Below are 16,890 nucleotides of genomic sequence, written 5' to 3'. Positions count from 1 at the left end.
CGATTAAGGCCCCGTTCGATTGACGTGTGATGGTGTTGTATGGTGTGTAATTGTATGTTGTGGTGTGAAGTATACGCGAATACATTGTTGTTGTTTGCTATATTGTAATAGTGTTATTACAAGATGTTTATAGCATGTGTTTAGTGTATGGTGGCCAGCATTGGCGTGCCACATTGACTAAGGTGAAGGTCATTGTACATTGTGGCATGTCAACTAGTGTCATGTATCATGGTGTTTGAGTGATGGTCCATTTTGGCGAGCCTCAATCCTATGGTGGGGATTGGGTGCGAGTAGCTGGTTCCAAATGGGAATCGGTGAACGGTTACCTATGGTGTTGGTAACGATTTTTAGTGAGCCTCAGTCCTATTGTGTGGATTGAGTGTGCTTTTGGTGTGCTCCGTGCCTATGGTGAGGATCGGAGCGGTGAACCTGAGTGTTCACATATTGGTACCATATACATTGAGTCATGCTGTTAAGTATTTAGGCATTGCATAATTGTTATTGCATAATTGTTGTATTGCATGATTGTTGCCATTGCTTAAATGTTGTTATTACATGATCAATGTGAAATTAGGTATGGTTGATTGTGTCGAAGATGGTGGGAGGAAATGGTGATTATGCATGGAATAATCTGTTACTTACTTATTATTATGCATTACTTTATATAATTATGATATCTCACCTTTTCTGTTTGAATGTTGCCTCCACGTGGATAATGTGCAGGTGATCTTTAGTGAAGGTGTGGACATGAGTAGAAAAGAGTGCTTTTCGTTATGCTTTTGTCGAGTCGGCGTCTGCTCTAATATGTAACACTAGGGAATGGAACGCCTTTGTGTTTAATTTATGTTTTGGGGAGATTACTTTGTAACCTCCGACGTTTGTTAATTATTATAGGATATGATTATGCTTTGAGATATTAAAATAATAATTTGTTGATGTTTTCCGTTGCAATGAAATAAAGTTAGACATGATGATGTTTGTTACCGTTATTATTAATAATTTTTAAAAAAGTTGTATGTGTTACATGTCATATGATATGAGCAGGTTTTGTTGATGAAGGTAGCATCCTAATTGTATGAAAGTTTTAAATTACTCTGATTTTTAATTATAAATACATGGGGGGGAATTAGGGTGTTACAGGTGGTGGTTGTGGCATGGTGTGATACGACCATAGTATTTTGTGGAGCAACTCCACCCCAGAGCCCCTTAGCATTGTCCAACTTCTTTATAAGTCCTTTAGGGATTACCTTATTAGCGAATTTAGCTTGGCTGTTGGCCCGATGGTGTACCACATACACAAACTATATATACGCCCAAGTCCTTGTAGAAATCAGTGACCATGATGCTGGCGAATTGGATTCCATTGTCCAAGGTAATGGCGTCGAAGAGGCAGTACCAACACATGATTCTCTGTCAATTGAAATGTTGGACTCTTTTCGCTGTGATTGTTGCCACTGCCTCCGCCTCTATCCACTTAGTGAAGCAGTCCACCCCTAATATCAAGAATTTTTATTGACCCGGTGCTAGGGGTAATGTTCTAGGATATCCATGCCCCACTGGTAGAATGGCCAGGGTGAGGTCATCAATTGGAGAATTTTTTATGGGGCATGGTGAAGGTCAACATGTCTTTGGCACTGATTGCATTTCTTGACAAAGGCGATGATGTCTTTCATCAATGTAGGTCAGTAATAGCGTGCTCTTAATAGTTTATGGGCAAGAGCTTTTCCGCCAATATGGATGTTGTAGGCTCCCTTATGGACCTTTGTGAGGACTAAAGCGATGTCACTCTCATCTAGGCACCTCAACATATGAGTGGCCTTTTCCATTTTGTAGAGTTTCCTCGATAGAAGGGTGTACTTGACAACTTTTCTTCTGATATTCCAGGCTCCCCCTTCATCATGTGAGGGTTCACCTAATTAAAGGTAACACAGTATAGGAGACATCCAGCCGGACCTTAGAACGAGCTCTACAAAATATACTTCTTTCGCCTCGATGTCGGGGGAGCCCATAGTCTCTTTATATGACTCATAGTGAACCCCACGACCTTTGAAGTGGCCAACTTTAACAAGAGGTTTGTCCTGTGGTTCTATTCGCAGGGGACATGTTCTACTCGAAGGAAATGAGTCAGGAAGACAAATGACATACCTTCTACAGATACTTTATCAACGTAGACTCCGTGGTCTGATATTGTCCTATTTTGTTGTTTTGACATTTATACAGGACAAATAAGATTATTAAAAGGGCATATATTGGTCTCTTGGGAAATAATATTTATTTTTTATTAGTATACATTTTATTGATATATATATATATATATATATATATATATATATATATATATATATATATATATATATATATATATATATATATATATATATATATATATATATATATATATATATATATATATATATATATCTATAAATTATATAAAAGATTCATAAAAATAAAAATGAGTATAAAAGTGTTTTAGCTCAAATATTTAAATTTATTATTGACTAAAAAGTGTTTTAGCTCAAATATTTAAATTTATTATTGACTAAAAAGTGTTTTATTATTATTGGGCCAAGGAGATAGAAGAAATGGGCTTTTAAGACAAATGAAAACAACCCGTAAACCCATTACAGAATTCCAAACCCTAGGTTTATATTCGACGCTGCATCACTTCCACCATTCTGCGATAGCCTTAGCTTCTATTCACAGGGAAACATGGTTTCGCTCAAACTCCAAAAACGTCTCGCCGCCAGCGTCCTCAAGTGCGGAAGGGGAAAGGTCTGGCTCGATCCAAACGAGGGAAATGAGATCTCCATGGCTAATTCCCGTAAGCAATTTCAACCTTACCTCGTTTATCGTTGAATTTCATTGATTTGATTGTGATTGTATAGATTCAGCTTCTGTATCTTATTTTTAGGGTTTTTGATTGGATTTTGATTTGTAGGCCAAAACATAAGGAAGCTGGTTAAGGATGGGTTTATCATCAGGAAACCTACCAAGATTCACTCCAGATCACGTGCTCGTCGTATGAAGGAAGCTAAGAGGAAGGGAAGACACTCTGGATATGGTAATTTGTTTCCCTAATTTTTTATGAGCTTCATTTTGAATGGATTATAACTCATGATATAGGTTGCAGTAAATTAACTCTGATTTTGATATGGTTTAATTTAGTGTTGATTGGTTTTGGATTTATAGGAAAATCATTAGTAGTTGTTTTTCTTTTTACAATTTTTAAAGTGACTGTTTTTCTTATTCAGCTTCCAAGTTAAAATTTAAGTGTTTTTTATATGATATAATTTAGTAATCATTGTTTTTTGATTTATTAGAGAACACAAGTAATTTTGTGTTTTCTTACAATTTTACATAGTGATTTGTGTTTCTTATTTTCCATTGTAAATGGTTTTTTTTCCAGAAGCTTAGCAAAAGTTTTTTTGAAACAGGAAGTCTATCAAAATAGCTTTCATGTTCAGCATGAACCTTGTTCTTTTAAACAAATCACAACTGAAAAATGCTTACACTGGTGTAGTTACTACATTTTTTAAAAGTGATTTAGAAGCTTTCTTAAGATTCAATAGCATTTTATTCTTTTCAATATTTAACTGTGAAGATGTTAGTCTTTTAACTAGTTACTCATCTTTTGGTTAGATGTATCTATTTGCGTTGTCAAATATGAAAATTACTGAGTTTGTGAGCGTGTTTATGAGTGAGTTTCTGGTGATGAATAAGGAAACCTTGAATTATTACTTAATTGTATTTGTCTGAATTCTGTTAGGTAAGCGTAAGGGTACCAGGGAGGCAAGGCTTCCAACCAAGATCCTTTGGATGAGGAGAATGCGCGTGCTCAGACGTTTGCTCCGCAAGTACCGTGAGTCTAAGAAGATTGACAAGCATATGTACCATGACATGTACATGAAGGTTAAGGGTAATGTGTTTAAGAACAAGAGAGTTCTAATGGAGAGCATCCACAAGTCTAAAGCTGAGAAGGCAAGAGAGAAGACCTTATCCGACCAGTTTGAGGCCAAGCGTGCCAAGAACAAGGCCAGCCGAGAAAGGAAGTTTGCTCGCAGGGAGGAGCGTTTTGCTCAAGTGAGTTCCCTTTACTATCTTCAAATTTTCTATTTACACATGGCTGTATGTTTTTAGTTTTACGGTGTTAACAAGTATATAATGGAGATTTTGTCGCTTGTTTATAAAATGTTTAGGGTCCTGGAGGAGGAGAGAAGCCAGCAGCAGCTCCTACTGCTGCTCCACCAGCCGAAGTTGCAAAACAAACCCAGTGAGTAACATATTTTACTCACATTTTATGCCTGTTCTGTATCTACTATCTTTAGTCCTTTCATTGTATAATCTGTATCTACTATCTTTAGTCCTTTCATTGTATAATCTGTATCTACTATCTTTAGTCCTTTCATTGTATAATCTGTATCTACTATCTTTAGTCCTTTCATTGTATAATTTTTTAAATAAATATCTTTTGTGCAGACCGTCAAAGAAATCCAAGAAGGCCGTGGCAGCTTGAATTTGTGTGGCAGAATATTAGGGCTTGCATCCTCTGTTACTGTTCTAAATTAGTTTTGACGAGTCATTTTGTTGGTTTAAGACAGTTTTCATTTATCAGGTGTATGAATTTATAATAGTCCCTGTTTTAAATGGTGTTTTGCTTTGTTTGTTATGAATTTTGTTGCGGAAACACTAATGTTATACTTTGTTAGCTTCCTCTATACTTTGCAACTATGTTTACATGCATTCTCAATCCCGCGAATTTACATGCTTTCTCAATCCCGCGAGTTTACATGCTTGTATTTGATTGGACGGAACTGAGATGCTTCTATTCAACACTTACTGACCTATTAAGTGAGTTTCACATGGACTGATACTGGTACGACTTTCAGATTTCACACAACAGAGGAATATGTGTTGAGAGATAGGAGGCCGAGTGATTGTTACTGGCCCTAGTAAATGCCGCGAAAACATGTTAATGCCAACCCTTTGCTTAAACATGATACCTTGCACCTTTTAAAACTAAATTTGCAATAACATGGTAATGCCGTTTTAGCAAAAGCTTGGAAAAAGGGACATGATACCTTGCACCTTTTAAAACTAAATTTGCAATAACATGGTAATGCCGTTTTAGCAAAAGCTTGGAAAAAGGGACTGTGAAAACATGCAGACAACAGAGTATGGCCAACAGGCCAAGTTTGTTTTGTCCTCCTTGGTTGAAACCTCTCTTTCTCCGCCTCGTCTTTCCCTTTCTAAAACTTTCTCTTTATCTCCAAAATTTTGAGAAAAATGAGAGAACTCCCATGTTTGACACATAGGTACATAGAATTGACACCATTGCCTCATTCTTTATCTAAATTACCAATGTGTCATTTATGTTTCTAACTTCGCAAGGTACCAAGTTTTGCATCCTATCATGTGGTATGTTAGTGTGAAATCTTTTTGTGGTTTTTTATTTGGTGTTGGTGATCCGGCTAAATAGAGTCCTAACTTAAGCTGTTAGAAGGTGGTTTTATTTTTGAGTTGTATTGTATTGTGATGGTTTTATTTTTGATTATTGTACTTAAACTTTTTTTTTCTTTTCCTCAATGGTAACTATAACAGTCATTTTACAAAATTATCTTTAAATACTTTAATTTCTTTCATAACTTTCACATTATTCTTAAAATATTTATCCATATTTTTTAAATGGCATACTCGTGTTGTCTGCATGTTTACCACTTTACTTGTCATTATTTTGTTCTTTATCGGTACTATCAAGCATGAAGAATTAGATAAAGAATTAGATAAAGATTACATATCATTAATGATATTGATCATTTTATCATTACTAGTCTTAAATTGGCTTATTGATAAATGCTTTTGAATAAAACAAGGTCATGGTTTTTATAATCGATGTTATTGAATAAATTGGCATTTTTTTAGTTTATGCATTTAATATTGATTATGTTCATATGAATTTTAGATACAATCATGTCAATGTTAAGTTCCAATTCAAAATTTTAAACATAAATAGGGACAACTACATAATTTGGAACAACAACTTAATTGAGTACCTTACATGTGAGGGGCTTGACAAAATCCTTGAAGGAGACAATTCAAGAAAATTGACAGTTACCAAAAGAAATGACAATGAAAAAGTCGAAAGTAAATCGGATAGTTAAACACCACCTTGATGATGGATTACAAACAGAATACTCAAATGCAAAAGATTTCAAAATTTTGGGGGACAAATTGAAGACAAGATTTGGACATCAGAGGAAAATCTTGTTGCCCTCATTGATGGATCAATTGAACATATTAAGGTTCTAAGATTATAAAAGTGTTGTTGTATATAACTCTTTCATGCACCAAATTATATCACAAGTAGAGTTTTGTGGCATATTTATAGCCGAACATGAAAGTTAAAAAAACATTTTTCAACTTTTCATGCATCCCAAGTATTGTTGCAACAACAATAGGGAATTTTTAGAGTGTTCTGATTTAGTTGCAATCCTTATAGTAGCATAACAAAATAATGAGCTCTTTATAAAAAAAAATACCAATCACATCCCACAAAAACAATACCATATCCTGAGATAAGTGTCACAATATTTAATCAAAGGCGTGGTGACTATAATCGTATTAAAAGACGTGGTGGTTATGCTCGATTAAAGAATCCTAGTCGAGACAGATATCACGGTCAAAACCATTTTCGTGGTCGAGGTCGTAGATGAGGTTACATGAATAAATATAGGTTTTTCATATATGATCAAACTAATAAGAATCGTCAAGGTAGGATTAATTATATCCAAGAGGGTCCCTCGAGGAATCATGATGATTTCTGTTATAAATGCGAAAAGAAAGGTCATTAGTCTAAGTCGTGTAGAACGCCAGAACATGTGTGTAAAAGAAACAAGACATCTATAGAGGAAAATGAAAAAGAAGTAAATTTTACTGATATTGAACCTGAAAATGATATTACCTATCTTGGAGTTGTTGATTTCGTGGAAGAAACAGTAAATTATGTAACTATTTGAAAAATATGTGATGTGTTTGCATTGATTTTATATCTGAACTATGTATCAAATTAAGAATTTGTATGTTATTTGGTGTATCCAATATTTGTATGAAATAATAATGTTAAATATGTTGTTGATTTACTCTCTATTTAATCTTATTTCTATTTTAAGGTTAGACATGAAACATGTCAAAGACATTTGTATTCTGGACAGTGGAACTACCCACACGATCCTAAAAAATAAGAAATATTTTACTGAAATAAATGCTACTAAAGGTATAATAAATAGAATCTTAGGTCTCATAGATTTGATTGAAGGAATATGTAATACTATGTTCATATTACCAAATGAGACAATTTGTCATTAATAATTCTTTATACTCTCCAAAATCAAAGTGAAAGTTGTTGAGTTTTGAGGACATATATAGTCAAGGTTATGATACTAAAACTACAACCGAAGGTAATATGAAATTCATTAATATTACTTCTAATGTTTTGGGAAAAAAGAAAACTTAAGAAAAACTAAGAAAATTACCCTCTAAATTACATTGTACATATATACATGAAATTAATGCAATTTAGTAGTAAAAGAAGATTCTAAAACTGTAAATTTATGGCATATGACCGTTTAGGTCACCCTAGTTCAACAATGACGCGTAAAATAGTTGAAAGTATCCATGGTCATCCCTTGAAATATTTAAAATTTATAAAAGAATATAGACCATGGCAATCAATTAAAAATGGCTTGACAACTTAATTGAAACATTATGTCAATCAATTGGATAGTCAAATCGGCCCATGAATTATTTTCTTTTCTGGATTTCCAACTCCTATATAAAGGAGGCTCGCCTCATCTTCATTCCATGTCACTTTCCAACGATTTACTTTTTCTTTGAATTGATCTCTCTATTTTCTCTCTTTCTCTTTCTAAAAATATTTCTTTTTACTTGAGGTTGCCTTAGTGCTTTTGAGTAAAATCTTGCTTGTGAGGAAGAGCTTATAAGTGGTCGTGCTGATCGTTTTAATTTTTAAGAGTGTGATACTCTTGAGAGATCGAGTTTGGTTTGTGAGATAAACCAATCATAAAATCTCAGAGGTTTGTTTTTGGAGCTTTGCTAGAAAAAGCTTTGATTTGGTTATTAAGATAAGCCATAACTCTCTAAACGGTTCATTAGCTTAAACTGAGGTAAAATATATCATTTGTGAGGGATAATCCTGTAAAACTATCAAGATCAGATTGTATTAAGATTCGTTGGCATAACTTGTAAAAGTTTAAAAGTTTATAGTCAAAATCTCAAGAAGACCTCTTGGAGACAAGACTATGCCAAAGTTCGTCCAAATTTGGATAACTCTCTAGTGCAATCTCTCTAACTTTTACTCTCTTTATTTTTTCAGTTGTTTATTATTTACTATATTTTCGCCGCAATTTACTCTAAAAGGAACTACTAACACGATCTTAATCGAGAAAAGTATAAAAGTAATCGTGAATTTTAAACACCACAATTCAACCCCCTCTTGTTCTTGAAGTCATTTGTTCGACAAGTGACATCAAAGTCTAACTCAGGTTAAGGACTCGTCGTCTCAAGAGAAAAAAATGTCTTCAAGCTATTCACTAAACAAGCCTTCATCCTTTAATGGAGAAGGGTGCAATTTATGTAAAGAGAAAATGAATTTTTTATAGAAGGGATGAAGTGTGGTGTTTGGAAGGCTGTGAATGAAGTCCTTTTATCCTTACACACATAGTAAATAGTGTTGTAGTAGATAAAATTGAAAAAGATTGGACCAAAAATGATAAAGAGAATGTGCAGCGCAGTTTGAAAGCAAAACCAATCATCTTTGTCATTCTATGTCTTGATGAATTTTTGCGAAATTTCTCACTGCCAAACTGCAAAAGAAAAGTGGTACATCCTCCAAATTATCCATGAAGGAACTACTGAGGTAAAGAGGGCAAGATTGAGCACATTAACCCATGAGTATGACTCTTCAAAATGAAAATTAAAGAGAGAATATGCATAAACTCAAATGAAGAATCAGTCATAAATATTCTTAGATTCCTAAACCGTAGTTGGCAATTCAAAGTCACTATAATTTATTAATCCAAGGATTTGACGACCATGGACACACTCTCTTTGATAAATTGCAAGAATACAAAATGGAACTCAAAAGGCTTGCCATAAAAGAAGAAGGAGAAAAGAAAAATAAAAGTCTAGCACTTAAGGCTAATGAATCCGACTCTAGTAGTGACATGACTCTAATAATAAAGAACTTCAAGAGATTCATGAAGAATTAGAAGAAGCAAAAGCAGAAACAAGAAAAATATGGGAAGACAATGATATGAAATTCTGAAACGATGAAGAATAAAAAAGATAACATTTTTCTTATGACCAACCATCAACCATCAAGATAATGAAGTAACCTCTCAATTCTCCTATTAAAATATTTTTAGAATTTACAAAAACTAACAAACAAATAAGGAGGAACAAATTATTTCAGTATCTAAAAGATACCATCTCTCCCTTTAAACTTAAAAATAAAACCTTTGAAAGAAATAGTACTCGTTAGAAAAAAACAAAATGATCTAACTCAAAGTCCTTCCACTTCAGGAGAAAATGAGACAATTTAAAAATAAAATTTGTGATGTTTGAAAAAAAAGAGACAACTTATTTTATGTAAACAGTTAAACAACTCGAGATTCAAGTGACAGTGTAATTATTGACATGCTACCAGTAGATATATCCAATTTATTTTATGTTAATTGGCGTAATTACTAGTTGACATTTGGGTTTATTAGAATTAGCTCGCTATTATGATAATTAGAACTGAGTTAAAGATTTCAAATAAACTCGAATTCCAAATTAAGTAACAATGTTTTTTTTGAAAGAGTATAAAAGAGAATTATATTAAATATTAAGGCATCCGAAATATACATTAGAAAATGCTAACATGTGCTCTAAAAATACTCTTTAAAGTCATAACAAGAATGTTATTCCTACAACATATCTTACCCCTACACCGCATTTATTGTTAAAAAATACGGCGAACAGTGATACGACAGTAAACAATAACATGAATAGTGACTAACAATGCCATAATCCTGAACAATATCCGTGAACAGTGCATGGACAATAACTTTTAATAGTAAAATAAAACTTGTTAATATATTGTAAAAAAATTGTTAACGAAGTGATAAAGTTGGTTAATAAACGCCATAGATATTAAAAATAAATTTTAGTAGTAAAATAAAGTTGGCTAATGAAATGTAAAAAGTTGGTTAATGAAGTGATAAAGTTGATTAATAAATGCCTAGATATTAAAGGTAATTTTTAAAACTAAAATAAAGTTGGTTAATGAAATGTAAAAGGTTGGTTAATAAAGTAACGTAGTTAGTAATAAAACAAAATTGATTAATAAAATATAAAATATTGGTTAATGAAGTTATAAACTTGATTAATCACATAATTTTATATCGGTACCCCTTAATCTAAAAAAATATTATTTTTAAAAAAATATATCGTATTAATGAACAATACGGTGTAGTATATGAACGTGGTGTAGAAATATACTTCCTCGATTCTAAAATAAGTGTCGCATTTATAAAAAAAAGTTTCCCAAAATAAATGTCTTTTTTAGTTTTCAATATAATTTTAGTTTTATCTTCAAATTATGTCTCTTATTAATATTCCTAATATATTTGTAGTAAGCTTTTCTTAGAAATCTAGGTATTTAAAACCTATTTTAACATATCACACACACAAAATCAAGCCCATCTATACCAGCAATTATCAGACATACAAAGTTAGGGGCGATAAAACGGACCCGACATGCAGAAAAAGCTCGTTTTACCCGTATTTTTTTGCGAGCGGGGTAAGATTTTAAGCCAGCTCTCTTTAATGTGTCTGCCCCGCCTCGTTTTTTTCTGGCTTTTGCGGGCATGAGTTTTTTCATACAATTTTATTATTTTTAGACCTAAAAAGTTTAATGCTCGCGGGCCTTCCCCGCCTCACTCTCACTTTTTTGCGGGACGAGGCAAAATTTTAGATCCGCACTTTTAAAAATGCCTGTCCATTTTTTTTTGCGGGCATGCCCGTTTGCCACCCCTTATACAAAACCATGCCAACCTATAACAAAACATATCAATTGTGCTACAATGTACAATTCCAAAACTACCAATATACAAATCACTACTATTTATTACAATGTACAATTCCAAAACTAACCATATACAAATCACAACTATTTAGTATCGCAGCGCCGCCGAAGAGATTAAAGCCACCATATCCAGCTTAAGCGACACCCTAATCAGAACTGCAAACAATCAAAGCTCAAAAAATTCCAATAAAATTATTGTATAAAACATGAAACTGACAATTCAGTATGAGCCGAAACAAGAATGCACAGCTATGACAAATCCGAGAGAAGGCAATTCCAGGCTGCTACCACCCTACCGCAACATCACCAAATCGCAGCCTTCAACAACAAAAAAAAATTCAAAAAAGATGAGCCTTCAGGAACGTAGCAAAAAATTTCAAAAAGACCAGCTTCGCTCCAACGTAGAAAGACCAACAGTCTGAAGTATGATACTGTTTCCACACCCACGAATAGCATATCGCCAACACATAACTTAGTTTATACTGAGTGGAATTAATCCGAAGTTGTAACCCAAAGATTGGCCTAGTGGTAAAAGCTTGGGATCTTAAGAGTGTACTCCTCTCAAAATTTTGAGTTCAAATCCTGCTAGATACTACTAACAATCTTTGTGTTGGACTAATCCATAAACATTGTGAAAGAAGCAATTGATTTGATTCACATTGATAAATGCCATTTCCTCAAAACCATTGGTTTTTCTAAATACAAATTAAAAAATATTGAAAAATACAAAAACTCAAAAAAAAAAAAGAAGACAGGTTGAACCAACTGTTATTCAACTAGTAAAACCTGACTCAATTTAACTACTATACAACCAGAATCAAACTAATCAATGAACGGAATTGTTCCAGATTCAATCTGTTGTTGAACCCACATGTTCAGTCCGATTTTTAGAATATTGCTTAAAACTATCGAGTCAAGTTTTATTAAGTAGTGGATTATTTTTGAATTTCCTCAATTGTTGTATAACTAGTTAATAATATTATAGGGTTTCAGATAAGAACTGTTTGTTAGAAACATGTCTGACACATGAATCCTATTCTATAACTGCAAGTGCAAACAGCAAACCATACAATTAGGCATATTGCAAATGAGAGTTTAGTACAACCAAGTCAACATGAGTCCAAATTTGGTGTTTAGAAACTTCTTTGATTGCGTCTATTAGAAAAACCTATGTCGCCGTCATTGACTAAGTGTTTAAATCTAGCAAGGCCTCCGCTTCCACTATATGCTTGGCCTCTGCTTGCCGCTTGATGATCAGATGGATCTGGATTGCTACAAATCCCAAGTTTGACTACAAATGTAGCTGTGCTTCCTTTATCGGGTCCTTCGCTTTCCATCCAAATGTGACCACCCATGAGATTTACAAATCTGAATCAACATTAACATTAACTTGCTAGTTATCAACATTGAAGTTATATGCTAAATCGTCAGAATTGAATGACTATGTTTTTCCCTACCTTTTACAAATGGCTAGCCCAAGACCTGAGCCACTGCTAGATCGACCCGGTCCACTTTGAGACTGAGTAAACTTGGTAAAGAGATGTGGAATATCTTGGGGGAGAATGCCACATCCAGAATCCTTAACCTGCACAAAGAAGGATGCTCAGGTCAGTCATGACTCATGAGATGTAATTCAATACCTAGATTAATTTCTAATAGTTGCTAGAACAATAACATAATAACAAGATATAACCCAAGAATTGAATCACATAGATATATGACTGGATAGAGATTTAAGATATTGAAGATGCACAAGGTACCTGGACTCTTATATAGAAGTGACCATCACTTGATGCTGGATAGAACTCAGGAGGTCGCCAATCCTGCAAGGATTCTGGTTTTGCAACAGAAGCTCTAATAGAAACATAGCCCTCCTTAGTATATTTGACAGCATTACCCACAACATTTAAAAGTGTTTGCATAAGCCGTTTTTCATCACCAATGGCATGATTAGGTAGATCAGGGGCCAGAATTAAAGTAATAGGTAATTTTTTCACAGATGCAATAGGCTTTATCAGTTCAATGACCTGCATTGGATATAGAAAAAAGCAATCACAAATGATGTTGATGGTAAAAGCTAACGAATAGTGTTACTGACATCTCAGACCCCTTAATCAGAAAAGCTTATAGAAATTACCTCTCCTAAGACACCGTGAAGGTTGATTTTCCCCATTTCTAATTCAAGGCTACCATCTTCCAGTCGGGACAGATCTAAAACATCATTAATAAGTGCTGCCAAAACATTACTACTCTTCAAAACAGTTTCTATCATAACCCTCTGCTCTGGAGTCAGTTCTGTCTCTAAAAGAAGCGATGACAATGCTATAATTGCATGCATTGGTGTCCTCATCTCATGATTCATTACTGCAAGGAAATCATTGCGAGCATGAATTGCCATTTCAGCTTCTCGCCGAGCTAAATCTAAAGCAACGTTCTGTTCCATGAGTTGATCCCGGGCTCTCATAGACTCCTCCAAAATAGCAGCATGTGAAAGGGCAACTGCTACCTGTTTGAAAACTTAAGGGATTCAGCATCTGGAGGAATAGTATCTCAGATAAAAATTTTGAAATGTAATGATAATAAGACAACCATGTCCCCACATCTGAGGTGCATGTGAGGAAAAAAATGCCACATCAGGACTAGAAAATGTTTGCGAAATTTTGAAACCGCAACTGTGGTGCTATATCTAATGTCACAGGCAAATTACAAAGTTAATATGGTCATCTAATCTAGTAAGAAGATGATATTCCTAAAAGACATACAATTAAATAAAAAGTTTCAGGTATTTAATTTGGTAGTATTAAGACTAGAAGGCATGCACAAGGAAGTAGGGAAATAAAACATTTAAAAGTCAGGTCCCACACACACTGGTTATAACTTTATCCAAGACAATCTGCATCAGACTTGTTCAATCTTTGATGTTAAGAGAAGTAATTAGATATTATCATGTGTTTGTTTACCCCATGTTTTCAATCTCATTTCTAATATTAATCCGTTATCAGAGCCTATCTCAGACTAGATATTGAGCCATTTGTATGTTTCCAACCCAAAGTCAAAACTGGATGGCTCGAATACAATGTTAAGTGAAAAGAAAATGACATATGATTGAAGTTACATGTTAACTATATCGGGTGTTGAAATCTATAGACAAAAGGTAATAATTGATATACACAAAGATCGTAAGTATCATAATTATGTGATTTGGTCTTTCTTTTTAGCCACTTCTTGGAATTCACCAGGCTCAGTCCATATGCATATGTATGGTTTTTTACTTAAGCTACAAGGTATCATATGCTATCTTCTACCATGATGTTGGAGAAATACGGATATACACCACAAATTGCAATTGTTTAAGGCAAGGCCAAATGACCAATGATTGATAGCCATTTCTTAATTTTCATTTTATTCTATGCCCCAGATTCCAAAACATGTTTACAATGATAGTCAGACTCAGAACAGAACTTCCAGGCAACAACAAGAATGAATATGATGGTTTAAGCAATCCATCAAGAGCACAGACATAATATGTAACGAAAAAAAGAATAAACCATAAACAATATACAGATAAAACGCAAACCAGAGCAATAAAGGAAATCAAACGAACCTGATCTGCAACAACATCGACAAGCTCCAACTCATGATCCCGCCACTTTCTAGCACTATCAGTAGGGAGTATGAGAACCATGATTGCAAAGCTTTTTGCTGAAAGATCGGGCCAATCATTAATTTGAAAATTTGACAAATGCAAAAGCGGCACCCGAACAGCAACAACTTCAGGGGGCACGTATCTTCCAACAAGCGGTCTTATCCTGGCAAGTGGACAAGTGTGTGGTATCCGCGTAGCTCTCGGGCTATTGAAGACTTCATTAACAATAGGAAGGTTTGTTGGCACAGTAGATCCAACTTGTACATGATAAGTTAAAGTATGAGAAAGTTGCAAATTAAGACCACTCCTTGACGGCATCCACAGTGCACATTCCTCCAATCCTAAAGTCCTACCCAACTCCACAAGAGTAGTCTTGAGTATCGTATGCCTATCAAGCGTGCTCCTAATCTCATGAGTCAACATTCTCACATGCCTTCCGGTTTCTTCCTGAGTAAGAATAAGCCCCATCTCCCTATCAAGCTCTTCCGCCTTGTTCTTAAGAAACAACTCACGCGTTTTAACACTCAACAGATCCGGAATAATATGAACAAGCATAAGCGCGGTAGCACACGACACAATCGCACATGAAACCTTAGCAATCGTCATCACAACAGCAACCGCTTTAGAGTGAGCAGAAAACGTCCACAAGTTTATAAAATGAGTCGCCCCACAAAGAACAATAAAAGCCCCAAACTGCATAAGAACCCATCTATACGGAAAGAAAGCCGACTTCTGAACAAAATAAATAAGCTCCACAGGAATCGAGAAATACGCAAGCGCAATTAAAACATCAGAAATATATTGATACTTGACAAGAAGTTCGTCTGGCGGATACGGCGTGTCTATACACTCGCACGACTCCATCATCTATCACCTATCACCCTCACATGAAAAGATCTGTAAACAAAAAAAAAACACCCTAACATAAGTTGTCATCACGGGTTTAAAAACAAAAAGTTACCAAAAAAACAAAAAATTAAAAAACATTTATTACTTCTAATATAATGTATTCCAAATTTCAAGTACAAAATCAAGAGCAACAATAGAACACCAAAATCAAAATCAACTATTTACATACATAAACAAAACCTAATCTGAGCTATTGAGTTTGATGCAAATTGTAATCCATAAAAAAAAAAAAAAACTAGTTGAGACTTATAGAGACTAAACTGAAAAATAGTTTGAAAAATCAAATCTCCAACAAAAGGAAATCTACATATATTACTTACGCGATCCAACGAATCTTATCAGGAAATTAATATATATGAGAAAGGAAATAACAATATATTTTAATTGATATTAGATAATGGTAGAACCAAATCTAAAGAAGGAAATAGAATGAATAAAATAATGCTTAAAACTGAAGCTGATTGTATCAGTAAATAAAAAATATGGATAAATATAATTCACCATGAGCATTATTCAATGAATCATAGGAAGAAAAAAAAACTAAAAAAAGAAGATAAAGGGAGAAAGAGAAAGAGAGAGGGGAAAGGAAAGAGTGAATACCGGAGGAAGGGAGGAGAGGGGAGGTAGATCAGGCGGCGGTGTGATCGGAGCCGCCAGTTAGTTACGGCGGAGACATATGAATGAATGAAATGAAGAAAAAGAGAGTGTTATGTTTTGTGAGTGGGAAAAATGCGAGACTTGAAGTATAAAGCTGTAAGACTCGCTCTCTGTATTTCACGGACAAAGATGGTAATTTGTGTTCATCTTACGCGCTTCTCGCGCGTGTTTTTTACTCGCACATCTTTTTCATGATCTATCCTTATTCTCGTTTTTGCTTTGCACTTTATGCACACGTGCGACTTCTTTTTTGTATTGCCTTTGCCTTTGTATTTTTTTTAGATTTAAATATAAGATCAAATACTAAAATAATTTTAAAAAATTAATTGATATTACATTTACAATGTCAGTTAATGATAAAGTTAGATTTTTATATTTAACTCACTAAAACGTTTTTTTAAAATTGATATCTAAAAAATAGATTATAAATTTGTGATAAAAAAATTGTTATCAAAAAGATTTTTTATTGTCATATTAAGCATACGTTATAAGTTAAAAAATATTGAGTTATTACACTCACCTTTCAATTAGT

General features: G+C 34.0%; 2 protein-coding genes across 2 annotated transcripts; one reads left to right on the top strand and one right to left on the bottom strand.

Moving 5' to 3' along the window:
* The first annotated feature begins 2,667 nt into the window (after nt 1-2,667).
* On the top strand, nt 2,668-4,718 carry LOC131610816 (large ribosomal subunit protein eL19y-like). Its single transcript, XM_058882866.1, has 5 exons — nt 2,668-2,824; nt 2,942-3,064; nt 3,770-4,083; nt 4,200-4,273; nt 4,480-4,718. The coding sequence occupies exons 1-5, from the start codon at nt 2,713-2,715 to the stop codon at nt 4,514-4,516; spliced, it is 660 nt and encodes a 219-aa protein (XP_058738849.1). The 5' UTR covers nt 2,668-2,712; the 3' UTR covers nt 4,517-4,718.
* Nucleotides 4,719-12,201: 7,483 nt separating this feature from the next.
* On the bottom strand, nt 12,202-16,459 carry LOC131610815 (ethylene response sensor 1-like). The gene is made up of 6 exons (XM_058882865.1): nt 16,302-16,459; nt 14,751-15,689; nt 13,284-13,652; nt 12,907-13,173; nt 12,604-12,731; nt 12,202-12,514 (listed from the first exon to the last, which is right to left on the bottom strand). Exons 2-6 carry the CDS (start codon nt 15,657-15,659, stop codon nt 12,280-12,282), a joined length of 1,908 nt encoding a protein of 635 aa, XP_058738848.1. The 5' UTR covers nt 15,660-15,689; nt 16,302-16,459; the 3' UTR covers nt 12,202-12,279.
* Nucleotides 16,460-16,890: the final 431 nt, after the last annotated feature.

This window comes from Vicia villosa, linkage group LG6, assembly GCF_029867415.1.
Source record: "Vicia villosa cultivar HV-30 ecotype Madison, WI linkage group LG6, Vvil1.0, whole genome shotgun sequence".
Classification (NCBI taxonomy): domain Eukaryota; kingdom Viridiplantae; phylum Streptophyta; class Magnoliopsida; order Fabales; family Fabaceae; genus Vicia; species Vicia villosa.
Note: the sequence above shows the minus strand (reverse complement) of the source record. Positions and strands in the feature narration are given on the sequence as shown.

Coding starts and splice junctions, on each gene's coding strand:
- LOC131610816 (XM_058882866.1), top strand. CDS start 2,713: ATGGTTTCGCTCAAACTCCAAAAACGTCTCGCCGCCAGCGTCCTCAAG. Junction 4,084..4,199: donor GGGAGGAGCGTTTTGCTCAA/GTGAGTTCCCTT, acceptor TAAAATGTTTAG/GGTCCTGGAGGAGGAGAGAA. Junction 4,274..4,479: donor GAAGTTGCAAAACAAACCCA/GTGAGTAACATA, acceptor TCTTTTGTGCAG/ACCGTCAAAGAAATCCAAGA.
- LOC131610815 (XM_058882865.1), bottom strand. CDS start 15,659: ATGATGGAGTCGTGCGAGTGTATAGACACGCCGTATCCGCCAGACGAA. Junction 13,174..13,283: donor TTCACGGTGTCTTAGGAGAG/GTAATTTCTATA, acceptor TATCCAATGCAG/GTCATTGAACTGATAAAGCC. Junction 12,515..12,603: donor GGGCTAGCCATTTGTAAAAG/GTAGGGAAAAAC, acceptor ATGTTGATTCAG/ATTTGTAAATCTCATGGGTG.